General features: G+C 39.5%; 1 protein-coding gene across 2 annotated transcripts in view; it reads right to left on the bottom strand.

Moving 5' to 3' along the window:
- Positions 1-4,509: 4,509 nt before the first annotated feature.
- LOC121874242 (teneurin-m-like) overlaps positions 4,510-17,913 on the bottom strand; it is a 70,538-nt gene continuing 57,134 nt past the window's right edge. For both annotated transcript variants that reach the window (XM_042378323.1, XM_042378324.1), the window contains 6 exons: positions 17,006-17,827; positions 14,151-14,392; positions 13,233-13,559; positions 8,862-9,035; positions 6,061-7,495; positions 4,510-5,811 (listed from right to left, as the gene is read on the bottom strand). In XM_042378323.1, the coding sequence (XP_042234257.1) occupies positions 4,910-5,811; positions 6,061-7,495; positions 8,862-9,035; positions 13,233-13,559; positions 14,151-14,392; positions 17,006-17,827 (3,902 nt within the window). In that variant the 3' untranslated portion in view covers positions 4,510-4,909. The remainder of the gene's footprint in view (positions 5,812-6,060; positions 7,496-8,861; positions 9,036-13,232; positions 13,560-14,150; positions 14,393-17,005; positions 17,828-17,913) is intronic.

Raw genomic sequence — 17,913 nt, 5'->3', positions numbered from 1 at the left:
AACACATTGAAACTAATGTTACTACATTTTAAGTATAACATATATTTTAATTTAAACCGCTTCAGTGTGTACACAACGAAACAGTCGAAGTTCACATACCGACCAGTAATCTGTTCATTGGTCCCGACACAACAGTTACAGTGAGTGTGTGCAGTACTAGTATATACACCGGATAATTAATTACTTAATCCGTTCCCTTCCTTTAATATACACGTATGATTCTCAAGATTAAAAATAAATAAATAAAATAATATAGTAACAATGATACAATAAATAAACAATACAAATAAAGCACCACATATACTTTGTATCCGAGTAAAGTTTATAGGTGATGACCGTAGTATTTTAATACAAATAACTTCAACATTACAAACATAATAACACGCCTTATTATACTAACAAGGATGTGAGTAAACAAATACTAAAAACTTGGTCGTTTTACCTACATGACCCTTCAGTACACGATGCAAGATACTGTAGTACCAAACAAGTAAGTGCCAAGGGAAGCATCCTGACAATGTTGACGTAGTACTGAAAGAGGTCTGACAAAGGGTTTATTCCTTGCTTTCCTCCACATAGGGTTCTTATCCAGCACGTAGCAGGAATCTTAGATAGCAGCGAGAAGAAGTACCGCCTGCCACCTCCCTTGTGTGAGTCTGACACCGTTGAGGCTCCGGCAACATAATCTGGCCAGGCCCACTCATTTTATTCAAACAGGTTCACAAATGATCAAAACGTCATGTGACGTGACCCAATCGATCAGAGTACCGTCCTCATATCTGAGGGTTTGCGACTACAGTTCTTCACTCTAAACGTTCTCGGGTTGCTTTGTATCTCTCTGGGGATCCAGTTTTTAATTTCATTCATCCATCCTAGTCTCTGCTTTCCCCTGGCCCTCCTACCCTCAACTTTGCTCCTTAATATTTCTGTTGCTATCCTTACACCCTTAATTATTTGACCCAAGTATCTTATTTTCATTTTCGTGTACATTTCAATTATTTTGCTTGAAGTTTTTGCTAATGTTAGTACCTCATTTGTTTTCCTGTCAGTGTAGCTTATTCTTAGCATTCACCTATAACACCACATTTCAAAGCCCTCCAACATCTTACTAGTGTCTGCTGGAAGTGCCCCACGCCTCTGACCCTTACAAATAGTCCTTGTCATTAAAAGCTTTCACCACCCTTTTTTCTCAAATTGAAGTTTATGTTTCTTTTCGTTAGGTCTTTTGCTGAAGATTAATGTTCTTTTTGCTGGACCTATTCTTGTTATGATTTCTTCCGTACATCTAATATTACAGCTAATGTTGCTTCCCAAATTTTCCACTTATTTAAGTTCTGATTTGGAAGCATCCATTTCTTTAGTCTTACAGCATTAATTCTTAATCCATATTTTTCAAAAATTTCCACTTATCAGTTAATGAATTTTTGTAATGTGTCTTCGCTACCTGTGATTAAATCATTGATTTAATTTATGTTTTATATTACTTTACCATTAACTTTTGGTCCTTCATTATCACTTATAACTTCTCTCATTAAGAATGTTGAATATATGTAAAACAATGTTGGGAATAGAACACAGCCTTGTCTTACTCCGTCTAATTGTGAACCAATTAGCATGTTCGTTATTTACTGACACTACAGCCTCCTGTTGCCAGTAATGATTATTAAAATTCTAACATCTCCTTCAGTAATGCTTATTTTTCCAAGCTATCTAAATATATTGTGCTTTTCATTATCCTATTTTTTTCTTTTCAAAATCACCGAAACAAATGTGCAAATTTCTTAGGACCTCTGAAGTCCTTTCACTCAAAATTCCCAACTCAAATACAGCTTTTATAGTTCCCTTTCACTTTCTAAATCCGTTTTCCTCTTCAAATAACTACAGTACTCACTTTCTATTATAAACTTTATTATATTTAAAATTATGTTTAATAAATTTTGCAGGCATGAAAAATAAAGCTTATTGTTCAAAACTGGGGACATTCTAAGTCTCCTGGCTTTTTAGGTAAAAATACAAATCCAGTATTGATATTTTGAAATCACTTGGAAGGTCTCCCTTGAAACAAAGAATTACATATTGTTGTCAAACATTTAACCCATCTTGACCATTTGTTTTCGAATTTCTGTTGGAATCTGATCAACCTCACATTTTCTTTTTTCCAGAATTAGTAGTTCTATCTTTATTCCCTTTTCGTTTCCTACCCCCACTTTATTCTTATCATTATTTAACATCTTTCTTAGCCTGTCTGGATTCTCTTTGAATTTATTTGTTATGCTCTACTGTCATTATTTCTGTTTTAATAATGCTCTGTACTAGTAATGATCTGTGCTAGTCACTGGTACAGGTGCGGCTGTATTTTTGCCAGAGCTGTAAATGTTAAGGCTACTCCTTCAGTGTTACCAATACAAGCCTATCCCTAGTAGCATAAATAGGACAGTGTTACATAGGTGGATATTCTCTTCAAAATAGTAAAATAATGTATATTGCAATTACGCTGCAAAAGATAGAAATGTTTTACAGGATAACAAAGGACATTGCATAAAAACTGTGTATCAAAATCTTGAGAGCAGAGTCTCCCACCACTAGCTATTGTTTAAACTCTCTCATATATTATGTATTCATCTCTCCTGTTTAAATGTTAATTCTAATCCTAATAACAATAAAAAATAGCACACTGTGTCCTTTGTTTTAGTTATTCCAGTCTATGTGTCCCTGTCCCTAGTACTTTGAGTTCCTTTGTCTAGTCCCGTGTGTCCCTCTCCAGTCTTTTGTGTCGCCCTTACAAAATTTTCGGAAATTTTCATGGAGCATTTTGATTTTTTTTTACTTCTATCTGTCTATACTCGTATATCTATCTCTATCAATCATATATATATATATATATATATATATATATATATATATATATATATATATATATATATATATATATATATATATATATATATATATATATATATATATATATATATATATATATATATATATATATATATATATATATATATATATATATATATATATATATATATATATATATATATATATATATATATATATATATATATATATATATAGTAAAACCTCGATTAACCGACCACATATGGGGGGGGAAGGGGCCGACGGATAATCCAAAAGGTCGGTTAATAGTACATAAGTCTACGGAAATAAAACATACATTTTCAAAGTACCTTTCCCTAACCTACCTCATTTAAGTCCCTCTATTCATTTTTGTTCATTTGCCATTCATATTTCAATAGAATTTGCTTTAAAACATTAACCACTTTAGTAAATAAATATGAACCAGCACAGAAACCGTGAATAAAAAATGGAAAAGTCAAAGAACATATGTCATCACAAAAATTGTGACCAAGTCCCAGGTTGCTGATCTGACTTTCTGCCTCATTTACACACAATTGCAGGGTCTCAATTGTTTCTCTTACTATTGACAACACAACATACATACAGGTACATTGTTTCTCACTCTTGATTTTTTTTTTTCATTTTTGCATTTCTTTATGGTTCTTTATTATTATTATTATTATTAGCATTATCGCCCCCCAGGCCCCGATGTGGGTCAGTGACCTGTGCCCGGGTGGGCTAATCCCCGTATAAAAAAAAAAATAGGGGTTAATTATAAATATATATTATATATATATTATTATATATGTATATATATATATATATATATATATATATATATATATATATATATATATATATATATATATATATATATATATATATATATATATATATATATATATATATATATATATATATATAAAGTATTGTATCTTTATCCATACATGCTGGTCACTTTACAAAATAAAAATAACCGATTCCGCAAAAAAAATTAACATATACCGTGTATACATACATGGATAAACATGATGTACACATATACGAATACAGTGTATAATTGTCCACAAAGTTTGTGTGTATGAGTGGACATTTTTATATATATGTACTGTATGTGTATTTGTGCAGATACTGTGTACATTTGCTGTATATTGACAGTATGTGTATAGATTTATGCACATACATGTATAATTGGCTAAAAATATGTAAGGATATGCACTGATGAAAAAATTAACTTTTTGAATATCAAATTGGACCAGCCAAGGAAAATCTTTAATGCTTATTGTCTTTATTAGGCACGGTTCTAAGATAAGAGATGTAGGATTACCATACTTTTTATAATTGTTTTCTAAGAAAAATGTCTGAGCAAGTCTGTTGTGTGAACACATAGTTACCCAAGAAAATGAGATATGTTAGTGGGTGTGGCCTGGTTACCTTAGTATTGAGCACTATTAAAATAACAAAATCTATAAAGCGTACTTCACTGTATAAAATTTAACTTTAATACTTATTTTCACATGTTTCTTCACAATAGCGGGTCGGTTTCCTTTACTGTGTTCATAAAATAAAGCATACAGTATCTTATAAACCTGTCATAATGACAGTCCACATGACCTTCACTTAAGTGGGTTATTTAAGTTCTATTAATAAATGTACATCGAAATATTTATTAAAAACTCATTATTTTACTTTACATAATACATGACATATTGTACAGCGTAGGATTACCGCAGGATACAGCCGTAAGTAAAAACCACATGAAAGAAACACCAAAAAGTTTTCATAATTGATATATGGGTTCAGTTGGGTTTCTTAAGAACACTGAATATAATATGATGATAATCATGAAAGTTACATTCTTAATTCACCTCATATAGAAAGAACAAAAACGCACTCAGTATGCGTATATATCGAAACTCTGTTAAGTTTACATAAATATGTACAATTATATCACAATCTGTCGATAAAGGCAGATTCAGTAGCGTATGCCTGGAAGTTCAGCGGTACAGCATTACTGCCAAAACCTTGGTTAGCACGTCTTGTTGCTTCAAGCGGCACCTTTCTTACGCTGCCGCCAACTCTTCTTGCGGCCCTTTCTGCGGCTCTTGCGACGCTTACGAGAACTCTCGTGTTTGAAAACAATATTTGAAGCATCTGCTGCCAGGATTGGATAGTCAGAGGTAGAGTGGAAATACGTGACCACATACCCAGGTACACGGCCCTCCCTTAACAGCTCTGTTCTCTCTACAGGTGACCAAACGTGGGTACCAGGCCGCCCTGCATTCACAAGTTCTGCTTCTCTTGCCCATGCCAACTCCTCCGCCTGCTCCTCCAGCTCTCCTAGAACACGGCTGCGTGCTCTCTGTACACGCTCCCCATACATGATGACTAAGTGGGCTGTGGGTGTGGACATGCGTATCTCATGGCCGTGGTCCGTCTCACTGTTGGTCACATTAAAGATGCCAGAAAGTCGCCGCAGGTGGTTGGTATCCTCAATAGCACGGGGACGACTGTTCTTGATAAAATAGAATGTATCGAGGCCACTGCGTGTAGCGCTTACATCTAATATTATTGAATTGTTGAGTACTGTTCGAATGACATCACCAATAACACCGGAAAAGTCATCTTCTCCAACTCCTGTCACAAGGACGCGACCATCAATATCCGACACGAGAACTCCAGGACCAAAGATCGATGCCTGACGAGAGATGGGTACACCATTCCACATGCCCATCCGGTGCTGTATGTGTGATTGGGAGAAGAAGCTGAGATCATGGAGGTGTCTGATGCCAGATCTGTACTGGCACCACAAGCCACTCACAACTTCTGAGGCACCCATCTCGTCTACAGCTACGACAGGGCGAGGCGCCACCAAGGTGTTCTCGTGGTACTCAGAGCCCAGCACACGGCTCAATTCGATGCCATATAACTCCAGCCAGTCAGACACATCTAGAGGGAGAAAATTTGCATGATATGACATGGATAATGTTCATTGTTGAAGCAATATATAAGTTTGAATGATTGTGTAATTTGTGTATTGTAACTAGAGCGAGTGGTTGAATTTTCATTGAAAGTAGAAAGTTTAAGTAATTTGAGAATTTCCTAATTCATTCCTAATGCAGGATTTATATCAGAGCCTTAACTGGTAATCTGCGGTCAAGTAGTATAGATTTATTGCATTTCTATTGATCTACTCACCTGTGTAGTAGTGTCTGAGATGATCTGTTGGATGATTGAAGGGATTATTGTTCATGAATCTGTAGACAAACACATCTGTCACGTGTCGTGTAGGTTGTGTGAGATGTCCCCAGCGAGGAGACATCCACTGGAGGAGCTTTGGATGATAAGCATAGCCTTTGAAGATTACCAGGCCTGATAGCGGTTCCCTAAACTTGCCCCAAGGCCCAACACCCACCCAAATAGATTTGGTGCCAACTTCACTCAACTGGTAACCAAATGGTGTCCAAACTAGACTGGAGACGAGTAAACCCTCGTCATCAAATATGGCTAAGGGTGTGCCAGTTTGATCTGTTGCCACAAAGTAGCGACCATCTTGTTCATCAATTACAATTAAATGATTCCTGTCATCATAGAGGAGACCAATAGTGTCTCCTGTGTGAGGGTTGTGCACATGTGTGATTAGCTGAGGAAGGTCAGGTCGTCCATAGATAAACTGAGTGACACTGTTATTGTGGTCACGATAGATAGAGACACGGCCAAGATGATCATAACCTAGAGTGAATGACCAACTTCTTTCTGTATCCCAGGCTGTAACAAGTTGGCCTTTGATATTATAATCATAGTTTTCGTTAAAAAATTTAATGACAAAGCCCCTATCATCATATTGAACCTGAGTACCAGTAACGGAGGTGACTCTGTCACATTCGTCATAAATAAGGGTCTTTGTGTCACCCGTATCAGTGTTGCTGATGATGTTGCCATTCTCATCATAACTGTAGAGCCAAGTGTGAGTTCCTCCTGTTTCCTGGATCTGTCCATCAGCCATGTAGGTAATGGTGAGACGTTCTCGGCGACCAGCGAGCTCAATTAGCCGTTCTGATATCCTACTGCGGTTGTCATATGTGAGCTGCATCATGAATACCGTTCTGCCCTTGAGTGTCATGACTACCTGAGAGAGACGGCCATAATCATCCTGTTTACGAGTATTGACATAATGCTTCTTAGGATTCTGGAGCATTGTCTCCAAGATATTGTTCCTTATAATTCGAAGATCACTGATCGTCTGAAGAACACCTGTCTGATTGTCAAAACGAATGTATACTTCTTTAAGAGGAGAATCATTGTTAATTTCTCCATCAAGTTTGCGTAGCCGTGCCGAGCCATCGTATTGGAAGCGCAACTTGACATGATGCAAGTCACTCTTGCCTCCATAACGCAAGCGCATCTCTTTCATTAGTCCTGCATGATAGCGATAATCGGTCTTGATATCGACATGTTTGTGTTTTGTTTTAGCATTGCGGATGAGACCATTGTCATAGTATACATATTCAGTCTTACTATGGCCATAATGCTCAGCATGGAGCTGGCCTGCATCATTATATTCGTAAAGGAGTGTACCCCCTCGTCCAGGTTGCGTCATGGCCAACATACGTCCACGTTCATCCAGTCGGATCTGTAGGGGAGACATACATAGTCCATTAGAAAAGTGGGCTGGAAGATTTTCCCACACCCTATGAGTTCCTATTAATTACACTCCTGTTGGTAGTAAGCAAATGTTAAACACCGATGTGATGAGATGTGTCACACTAGAAACTATTAACAGACACATAGAGAGTTTTATATCAAGTGAATGTTATGCTTTTACTGATGGTTCTGTGCAGACAAACACAGGTAGAACAGGCTGTGCAATTGTAATATATAAAGAAAGAGATGATAGTGTCAAACAAGCAAAGGCTGAACAACTGGGCCAGCACAACACAAACTGAACTAACTGGAATCTACTTAGCCACAGACTACCTTAAAGAAAATGGAAGTGGGTGATATTCTGTGACTCTCAAAGTGCTTTGAAATCAATAAACAGCCCTTCAGGTTCTATGTCTAAAGTTGTATGTGATATTAAAAGAAATGTAATAACTGCCAATGAGAACAACTCTGGTATTGAATTGGCGTGGATTCCGTCCCATGTTGAATTAGGTATCATGACCGTGCTGATAGACTGGCCAATGAGGCATGTAAGAAAGAAAATGTTGACCTTAGCCTGTCTAATGCTGTACTTAAAACATTCAAGTCAGAATCACGAACTGTGATCTAAAAGAAGTGAGAAACGCAGAGAGACGTGGCAAGTGGTATCATCAGAAATATGACAAATTTTGTGAAGAGGGGTACCGGTATGGCCAGCATAAGGACAGAACCAGAGAATGTGATGTAGCCATGGCCATTATTAGGCTAGGATACAGACACATCTGGCAAGTTAGTAACGCTGTACCCATACCGGAACACTCCGCATGTAAACTTTGTGATAAACTTTTAAGGCATACACTCGAACACTATATTATGGAATGTGACACTGTCAAAGACTTCAGGCCACCTGGTTTATTGTATCATGAACTTTGTAATTAGTACATTGAATCAGGGGTTCACACACACGACATATATTTCACATTAAAATACAACTTCAAGGGATATCGTGGTGCTAATGAGTGCACAGTGGCCCCCAGAACCCCCACTTGGTAAAAGTCAGGACAACGGCAAAACTTTAGACTTTAATGTATGCTAAGAAAGTGTTCCAAAGGTCAATTTACCCTCTTCCTGTTCCTCCAGTGGTGCAACTGAATTACTGGAGGCTAAGAGTCCAGCTTACTTTAGACCAACTTATAGCACTTTGCATATCAGATGTTACAAGATGGGCAGGAGGAGAAGAGAGGTAAAAATCCTTTTAGAACTAACTCTTATAAACTGTCTGTTTCTATGAGATAGGGAGAATGAGAGTGTTAGTTCACAAGTATATCAAACCACCAAATACAAGTAACTGTACCCACCTGCAGTGCAATGCTGTCTACTGGTAGTGCTAGCCGAAGTCTGTAAAAACCGAGAGAAGTGGAGAGGTGGAGGGTGTAAGCTGAACCGCGGGGAGTGACCACTTGACGCAGGGATCCTGCACCATCATATACCAACCCATATGCACGACCACTAGGATGTGTTACCTTCTCAGGCTAAAAAGACATCAATAAATTATAATTAATTTATAAATCTGAAAATGTTAAGAAAATTAAGAGGTACTGAACAATTTACTGTTTGTTCATCAGGATATCGGGACTATGACGATTAGTACTCTTGAGTGTAAATTTAATCTTTGAATACTTATTAATTTCCCACCTTCAGCTAAAACTATTGTCATCGCACGCACTACTACTACTACTACTACTTTGCCATCACTCGGATTCGAGTATGACGATCATCCAGCTATGATACAATATGAGTTATTAAGGTTAGTGAGCTCTGAGGTGACTAAAGAGGCTGATACGGGAGGACCGACAGGGTTGTCCATGTGCTGCACGTGTAGTGGGCTACGTTTAGTGCGGAAGGGGCGGGGGCAGCGTCTTTCTGGCATTGACACTTGTCTGCCTCGTTATGCAATAGGGCTAACTCGAAAGTATCGACACCTTCTCGTGTGGTGGTGCTCCTCTGAGCAGTGGAGTAATCGTCTCCTACTGTAGGTGAGGGGGTCGATTTAGCACTTTTTCAGGTTTCTCTTAACACTATCCTTATACCTTTTCAGTTGCCCGCCAGCATTACATTTACTGTTTGTTAGGCGACTGTAAAGTAGCTGCTTTGGCAATCTACTGTCACCCATGTAGATAAAATGGCCAGTCCAACCTAGTTGTTCGTGGATAATGGTCACCTCCATACTCCTACAGATGGTGTTGGTGAGAATACTGACATTTGTTCTCTTGTCTTCCCAGCAAACTCAGAGGATGGAACGTAGACTATGTTGGTGAAATTTTTGAGTGCCTTGTGGTGCCTCCTGTATGTGACCCACTTCTTGCTGCCACATAGCAGGGTGGGGAGAACAACTGCTCGATGTAGTAAATGTAACTTTGTAGATAATTTCAGCTCCCTACAGTTGAAGACTTGAGATGCACATCTGATCCGATGCTGAACCTCTTCATCAATGTCCACAGTGGTGGACAGGTGGGAGCGAGATACCAAAAGAGGGTAACATTAGAGAGGGTAAAATCGTTCAGCTGGATGGATGGTGGAGGTGTGGCTGAACCAGGGGCAGGCTGAAAGAGAATCTGAATCTTCCGTAGATTCACCTCCAGGCGTAAGTGCTTTGATCTCCTGTAGGTTGCGTTCAGTGTGAGCAACAAGGGCGAGGCGTCTGGATACTGAAGCTCGGTAATGGAAGCTGCCGACACCTTTGTTCCTGCCTGAAATCGTTATATGTTGAAAATACCCTTCGTCCGATACTCGTTGTCCACCCGGTCGGCTAAATTAGCACTGGCACAGGTAAGAAAGACAACCAAGAAAATGGAAGAGGTGGTTGGTGCCGGTACACACCCTTGTTTAACCCCCGATTGGATGGGGAAGAACTCAGACTGGGTGCCATTGTGCAGGACACTGCCATTCATGCCATCGTGGAGTTGCCTCACAATGTCGATGAATTTTGTTAGTCAGCCAAAACGGCTTCCCTGTTGACCGAGTCGAAGGCCTTGATTAGGTCGATGAAAGCCGTGTACAGCTTGTGCCGCTGTTCTCTGCACTTTTCCTGTATCTGACAGGCTTACCCTTCCAGAAGAAGATATAGCCAGACCCCCATTCTGTGAGTTGACCCTCATCTGTGAGCTGGGACTCTCTAGTGGCTGCTATGTCAATGTTATACCTAGCCAGCTCTTTGCCACAAGGGCAGTTCTTCTTTCAGGATGCTCATTTGTGCCATTATCTGGAAGGGACATGACATTTCATGCAGTGACCATAAGAGATTGTATAGTTTGTTTTTGTTCTGATTTGTGATTTGAATTGTGTTTTCGACCACCATAAGGATAACCTTACTGGGTGCAGTTGCCCGGTCAGATTGTTTTTGTTTTTTTAGGCAGGCTATGTTTAGGGAACTTTTTCTAGCCCCCCTCCCCATGTGGAGTGAGCAGAGGACTCCTCGAAAGGGCTGCTCAGTCACACAGACAGGACCGGATTGCACCATTGCCTAGATCCCAGTGTGTAAATGACCTTCTTATCTGTGACGCCCACGTGCAGAGTTGTGACTAGACTCCCTGCAGTCATCTCTGCCTGTCTCTGTCGCCACTTGTCTGTTGCCATAGGACTTTTGGGAGTACTGTATAGGGATTTTGATGATGATGAGCTGGATGATGGCTGCACATGAGTTGATTTATGCAGCAAAGCAGGAGCGCTGGCTACAACCACAAATCTTGGCTCTCCCTTTCCCTGATCCAGGGGTGCACGTGTTGCAATGACTGGGGAGAGGGAGAGCTGCAATGGACTGCCGATAGTCCAGTTTGTTCGATTTCGCCTCAGTAGCCGGTCCGTCGTGCACTGCCTTCGTCTGCTGGTGTAGTTGTTGGGTTCCCGTGGTGGTCTCCTCTTCTGCCTATACTGCCGTTGGGGTCTTTTTGGAGCTCTGTAAACATGTCTGCCTGATACGGGGCTCCACCGCAGATTTTTCATTCGGGGTTTACTCCTGTAGCATTATACCTACCAAGGTTAATCCGCAAGGCAGTGGACAATGGTTGGTAGGCACCAAGAAACTAATCCAAAAAACTTTTCATCTTGTTTTCACAGCATGAGATGGATCACTACCAGTTTAAGCTGTGGAATTAAGAACAGCACTAGGCTTCAAAATAGCTCTAAAAAGGACTACTGTATGAAGAACATGGAGGGATCCCACAGAGGCAACTAGCCTCCTTCCCCTTGGCATGACCATCTCCATTGGATGGCTGGCCATTAGGTAAATAAGGTAGGTAAATCTACTGTACATGGTTTGCTAACCAGATTACTTCCCACGGCTTCTACAATAATTGCTGAGCATATACAGTCTGTGATAAAAAATTGGCCAATAAAACAGAGCAATAATGTACATTACAGGCAAATTAAACTACTGTATAAGTTAAGTTCCTCAACAGATCCTACTACTTTAAGAATTGAAGGCAATAGCCCACAATCTCCTCCTCTCCCTGCACTCTCATACTAGACTGAATATAAAAAAATATAAAAAAGAATGACAATGATTTGTAGTTGAATCGGCTTGTGACCCCGTCCCGCTGTGCCAAAGGAGCCACTGATAATGAAATCCTGTCATGGCCTCAGTATTGTTAACACCTGAAACATACAATTGGGGAGAAAAAAGAAAATACATCCATCAAACTGTCCCCTTTGTGGAATTAGTAAAGTGAATGTGAAGATTATCTAACAATCTAAGCAAATCTTCCATCCAACATTCCAGAGAAACACCAGTTAGGTATCCCTCACTACTCGAATTGGTTAGGTTCCTGAAAAACAATTTAGTACGTGAATTTTCATATGGCAAATAAAAGAACATACAACATGGGAAAAATAGAGTTCAGTTCCCCAATGACAAGAAAGCTCCAATATCATACAGCAAAAACATGAAATCATTTCACAAACAACAAAAAACTACCTAACTAAAGATAAATATAGTACACAACAACTTTACTATCTAACACATTAAAAACATTAACAAAATACTATCTAGATGAAAATATGCACCGAAAATCATTAAAGAAAAGCTAAATGAAAGTTTAACGCAACTGTTATTTGCATATATACAGCCAGCGTGGCCTCAAGCATAGCAACCCAGCCAGGCTGGGGAAGCCGTCTCTGCCGACCCTTAGCAATTCTCCTCCTCCTGCTCTCACGCACAAAGAAATTTTTATTCCCTTTATGTTTTTGACCATATTATAGTCATGTACAGTGTGTAGGATTGTGTGTGCATGCAACTGATTAAAAGAGGTGAAGAAACTTAAGTTAGTTTATCTACCCAAAATTTCGAGTTGAAAAATTAAATCCCCACCCCCCCCCTCCTCGTGCTAACTCTCACTGGCACACAAAGAAATTTTTATTACCTTTGTTTTTTAACGTATGGTAACAAGTTTTTTTTTAATGCAAAGGCCAGGTGGGCAGTGTTCCTGATGATGTGACACTGTGTACACAAACTTGTTAAATTTTTGTTTTGTTTTTATGCTTTCATTATTACTATTTATATGCTTACAAAATGGCATATACTGTACTACCTATAGATATCAATTCAAGTTAATGTCACTGGCAGTATACTCTCATCACTCATGTGGAAGCAGAATTTATGCTGGAAGCAGCTTTGAGAACTAACTCCAGTAATCCTGTTAATAATGGTATCTTTTATTCTTTTGAGAGCTCACCTTTGGTGATTTTTCTCTGTAGTCATAAGTGATTGTGGCACCGTCGGCATAAGTTACAGACTGAAGCCGCAGAGAGGTGACATCGTATTCGTACTCCTCGGACAAGTTTCCTCGGGTCCATCCAGTGATATGTCCCCAATGATCATAACTAACATTGCTAGGAACCAAAGGTGACACTGGTACCCAGTTGACAGGCCGCCCGACAGAGTCATATGTTATGTTGATAAGCATTTGGCCCGAGACTGAGAGCAGCGTCTCTGATGACGAGGCTGGGTCATAGCTCAGGGTCAGGAGGTCGGCGCCATTCACCCTAAGTGTCCCAGCAACCTGTGTAAAAGATAGTCGGTTACTTACTAATTTGATCAAAAAAATAGAACCAATTACTACATACATTAAGATAATAAATATCATATGGAGAGAATAAATATATGGAACTAATAAAACAATGAAAATAGAGGAAAGAGAATGGGAAGATACAATACTGTATGCGATAGTAACAGGGAAGGAGAAGAAATGGAATGAGGGGAAGAGTGGGTTAGAGATAAGAAGTGAAGGGAAGGGAAGGGGAACGAAAAATGAGGACGAGAAGAGAGAGGAAGTTAGAAGAAAGGGGTGTGGAAGAAAAGGAACCATAAGAAACAGGAAGATTAAAAATTAGGAAGAAAGGGGAGGGGAAGAAAGAGGATGTTAAGAGATGATAGGATATATAACAAAGGAATGATAAGGAAAGGATGGTGCAATATGGGAGGAGGATAACTAGATAAGAGCCATTTTGGTGTACACTACTGTACTGCACTTAGATTCAGTGGGAAAAAGTTTTTCTCCTGAATTCATATTCTGGTGGAAATCTTTCTTGCAGCATACAAATTTTTAAGAGTATTTTTCCAATAAATATTCCTTACATTACCATTTATTTACCTTCATGCCATGCCCAGCAACATGTTGGGTGGCAGGGGAGTAGATCCACTCATACCGATTGACAAGTTCTCCACTGATGTGTGTCTGCTGGCGAGACAAAATGGGGAACATCTCTGCACTGATCTGGTTAGTAGACTCCAACACTCGGTAGGAGGTTCTCTCCAGAGATACCTCATGACCCCAAGCTGTCACCAGCCGCAGCTGTCCCTCTCCACCTATGTCTGCCACTGCTTCCACAGGCCCTGCAGTGAGAGTAAATACATACTGTACTGTTTAAGTGACTCAAGCATTATATGCCTTTAGAAGCTATGTCTACTCAGCACTATTGAAGGCTCATATAAATCACTGATATGTTCTTAATTATTGGACCACTCTCTCAAAGGGAGAATGGACATAACTGAAATGTAGTTTGGGTTTATGCAAGGTAGGGGGAAAACAGAGGCAAAATTATGGCCAGGCAACTACAAGAGAATATACATTACAGTATAGGAAAGGAAAGAAAGCTATATAGTAATATCCCCGATAGGCAAAATCTTCAATCCCCAGAATATTCCAATACGGGCATTAGCCGATTTACATCGTACCGAACGGCATCATTTCGATATAAAGTTGTTGAATAATTAGGGAACAATATTTGATATAAGTTGCTAAAGTATGCTAGAACGTTGCGAGCATCAATGTGGTGTCCTCCTAGCCCACATTTTCCCAGCCCGACAAAATTCAGTCATATGCTTTCTGCCTTGGTGACAACAACTGGTGCTGCTCCATTGACAAAAAAAGAAAGATCACACTCCTGATCCACCTATATGACTCATGATAAATATGTGGAATAATCCACTTAACTAAAGTCACTTAATTATAAGAACAATTCATCTCTAACAATACAGAGTACTCATTGCAGAATTAGTAGGTATAACCTGTAATATTTGGTTATTTGATCACTCCCATGAAATATGAGAGGTACACAAACAATTCAGCTATTGGAGTGGACTATTTACTGGAATTTGTTCCAAAAAGCTTAAATATTTACCTATTATTATAATACATCATTAATTTATGGTAAGATGGCTGTCAAAATAAAAATATTTTTAAATTGAACTGAACATTTAACAATGGGGTTGTATTTCTGAAAAACCTAAGGTAAAGCAAAATTATCACTAAGCGAGGGATAACAGCGAAGCGAGGAGGGAGAGACAAACAAAATAGAAGTCACTCGATTTCCTCACCATGCTAAGATGTATAAATACCAGAAATAAAATCCTCGTGGCACTTAATTTTTCAGCTATTACAACACAAATTAGTGGAGCCTTCTCTGTGCGTGTTTACAGCCGATTCGCCACGCAAGAAGATGCCGGTAGCAATGCGTGTGATGGAGGGTGAGGGAGGGGGTCTTGAGAATTGCAATTAAATGCCAGGTAGCGACGTGTCCCCCTAATATTACGTATTTAAGCAATTATTAGATGTTTTAATTGCCTGTATGTTGGCCTGGCCTGGCTTTATACCTAGGTATAAAGCTAGATGTCGCATTCTGGATTGAACAAAAAATACATATGTCTACCTGAAATTATGAGTGATAAATAACTGTTCCGAGTGATAACTCCGGCACTTCACGGTCTCGGGAATTAAACCTTTTTTCCCAGTAAGTTATTAATATCGATATATGATGGATCGTACGATGGCTTATCAAAGTCCCTAACCCTATCGTATCACGGTCAACACCTGTACCTTGTTTGAGTGGTTATGAAATAATATTATGAAAGCTCAAAAACCATTGTAAGAGTAAATGGTGAGGAATTTGAAGAAAAAATGGGGGGTTCATCATGGGACTGTCTTGAGCCCCCTTCAATTTATCATGGTGTTGGAGGCAATATAACTGGGCTTTAGGACTGGCCTGCCCTGGGAAATGGAATGAAGGAATACAGTCAAAGGATTTGAGAATGAATGTGGCAAAAACAAAAATATTGATTAGTAGCATGGATGAGAGACCCATGTTGGAAAGTGAAAACTGGCCATGTGCTGTCTGTGAATGCAGGTGTTGATAGCAACTTGATAATATGATTTACGTGTGGATGATGCATACACAAAAGGTGCAGTAACGTGGACAGCAGACTATGATATGTTGCTGCCTTTAAGTGGTCTTTATACACAAGTAACCATGTAACCTTAGCAAGACTGGAGAAACTCAACATTGGAGATACATTATGTCCCTGGACTGTGTCAATGAGTTATGTTACCTGGGGAAAATTATCAATGTTGTAAGAGTCACAAGTGGTTGGAAGATGTTTCAGTTGCTGCCTCTATTGAAGGCAAGAGGACCTTCCCTCCACATGAAAGGGAAAATATGTATGCAACTGATGCGAGAAATGTGATGTTGTAGGGCAGTGAAAAATGTGCAATTAAAGAGGATGGCATAAGCGGACTTTAGCAAGCTGAAATGAGAATGGTGAGGTGGATGTGCTATGTGACACTGAAAAAAAAGGAAACCTTGTTGAGAGCTAAGAAGGCAGCTGTGTATTGAGAATGTTGGTGAAGTTCTGTGGAGAGGTAGGTTAAGATGTGGAGAGAACGACTAAATCCATCTGGGTCAATAAAAACATGAGTCTAAATGTGGAGGGAAGGAGAGCCAGGGGCTGGCCAAGTATGAAATGGAGAGAGGTTGTAAGAACTGCCATTAAAGTTAAGAACCTAGGAGGCTGCAGGAGACCATGCAGCATACTGTAGAGAGAAGCCATCAGGTAATCATGGCTATCACACACAAGCATGGAAAATGGCCATAAAATATTGATTATGATATTTGAGAACTCTATAAACTCTTATTTGACAATGCTCTAGCACTGTATTATTTTTCTACTAACCTGAGTTGTGAGTTAAGGTATTTCCTCGCACTCTTGTCTTCACTGGACTCTTCCCATCCCGTGTAACAATGACCTCGGCCCCTCTTGTACTTAGGTCGAAGGTTAATTGAATGATCTGACCAGTTGGCAAGACTGCTTGTGTTAGACGGCCTTGTTCGTCATAGTCATAACTGTAGGATCGACCAACGGCCTCAATCTTAGAGCGCATCAGACCTGTGGCACCGTGGTAGCGGAAAGTAATATTATAGCCGTCTGGAGCCACCAGTTGTTGCAGCATCTTATACATTGATAAATTAATCTTTACTCGATCATTCTGTGGGTTTTCAATTGCTGTGACATCTCCAAAGTAGTTGCGGATGAGTTGGAATCTGTTACTTGCACCGTCAGTCACTGTCAATAACTTTCCGGCACTAGAATGAATGCTATATGAAAATTTGTAAATAGTCCGGCCTGTGACGAGGTTTCGAGTTTCAACGTGCTGACCATACCTGTTGAAGACATATACCTCGTGGGCATCTGGGGAGTATATCTCGTACTGCTTAAGAACATTAAGCTCTGGGAGGACAGTTCGCACAGATCTAATGCGGTATCCAGCTTGATCACTGATGTGAAGAACACTGTCTGGTGTAACAGCAATGGATGATATGGAAGAGAAGATGGCAGAGGAGGCAGAGACATTGTCAAAGGTATGGCAGTAACAAGTTGGGTCTCTACAGTTACAACGAGAATCTGCACCAGCAAAGATCGAGATACGGCCATCACTAGTAATGATGCGTACTCGGTTAATACGTTGGGTGTCGCTTTCAGCAACATACAGCTCCCCTGCACAAAAAATATAAATAAATGTTAACAGACATGTAATACTGAGGTCCTGAGTGTTTTAGTATTATTAGTATAGAAAGACTTCT

Source organism: Homarus americanus, unplaced genomic scaffold (genome assembly GCF_018991925.1).
Source record: "Homarus americanus isolate GMGI-L3 unplaced genomic scaffold, GMGI_Hamer_2.0 scaffold49667, whole genome shotgun sequence".
Classification (NCBI taxonomy): Eukaryota; Metazoa; Arthropoda; class Malacostraca; order Decapoda; family Nephropidae; genus Homarus; species Homarus americanus.
This window is presented reverse-complemented; position numbering and strand designations above follow the sequence as displayed.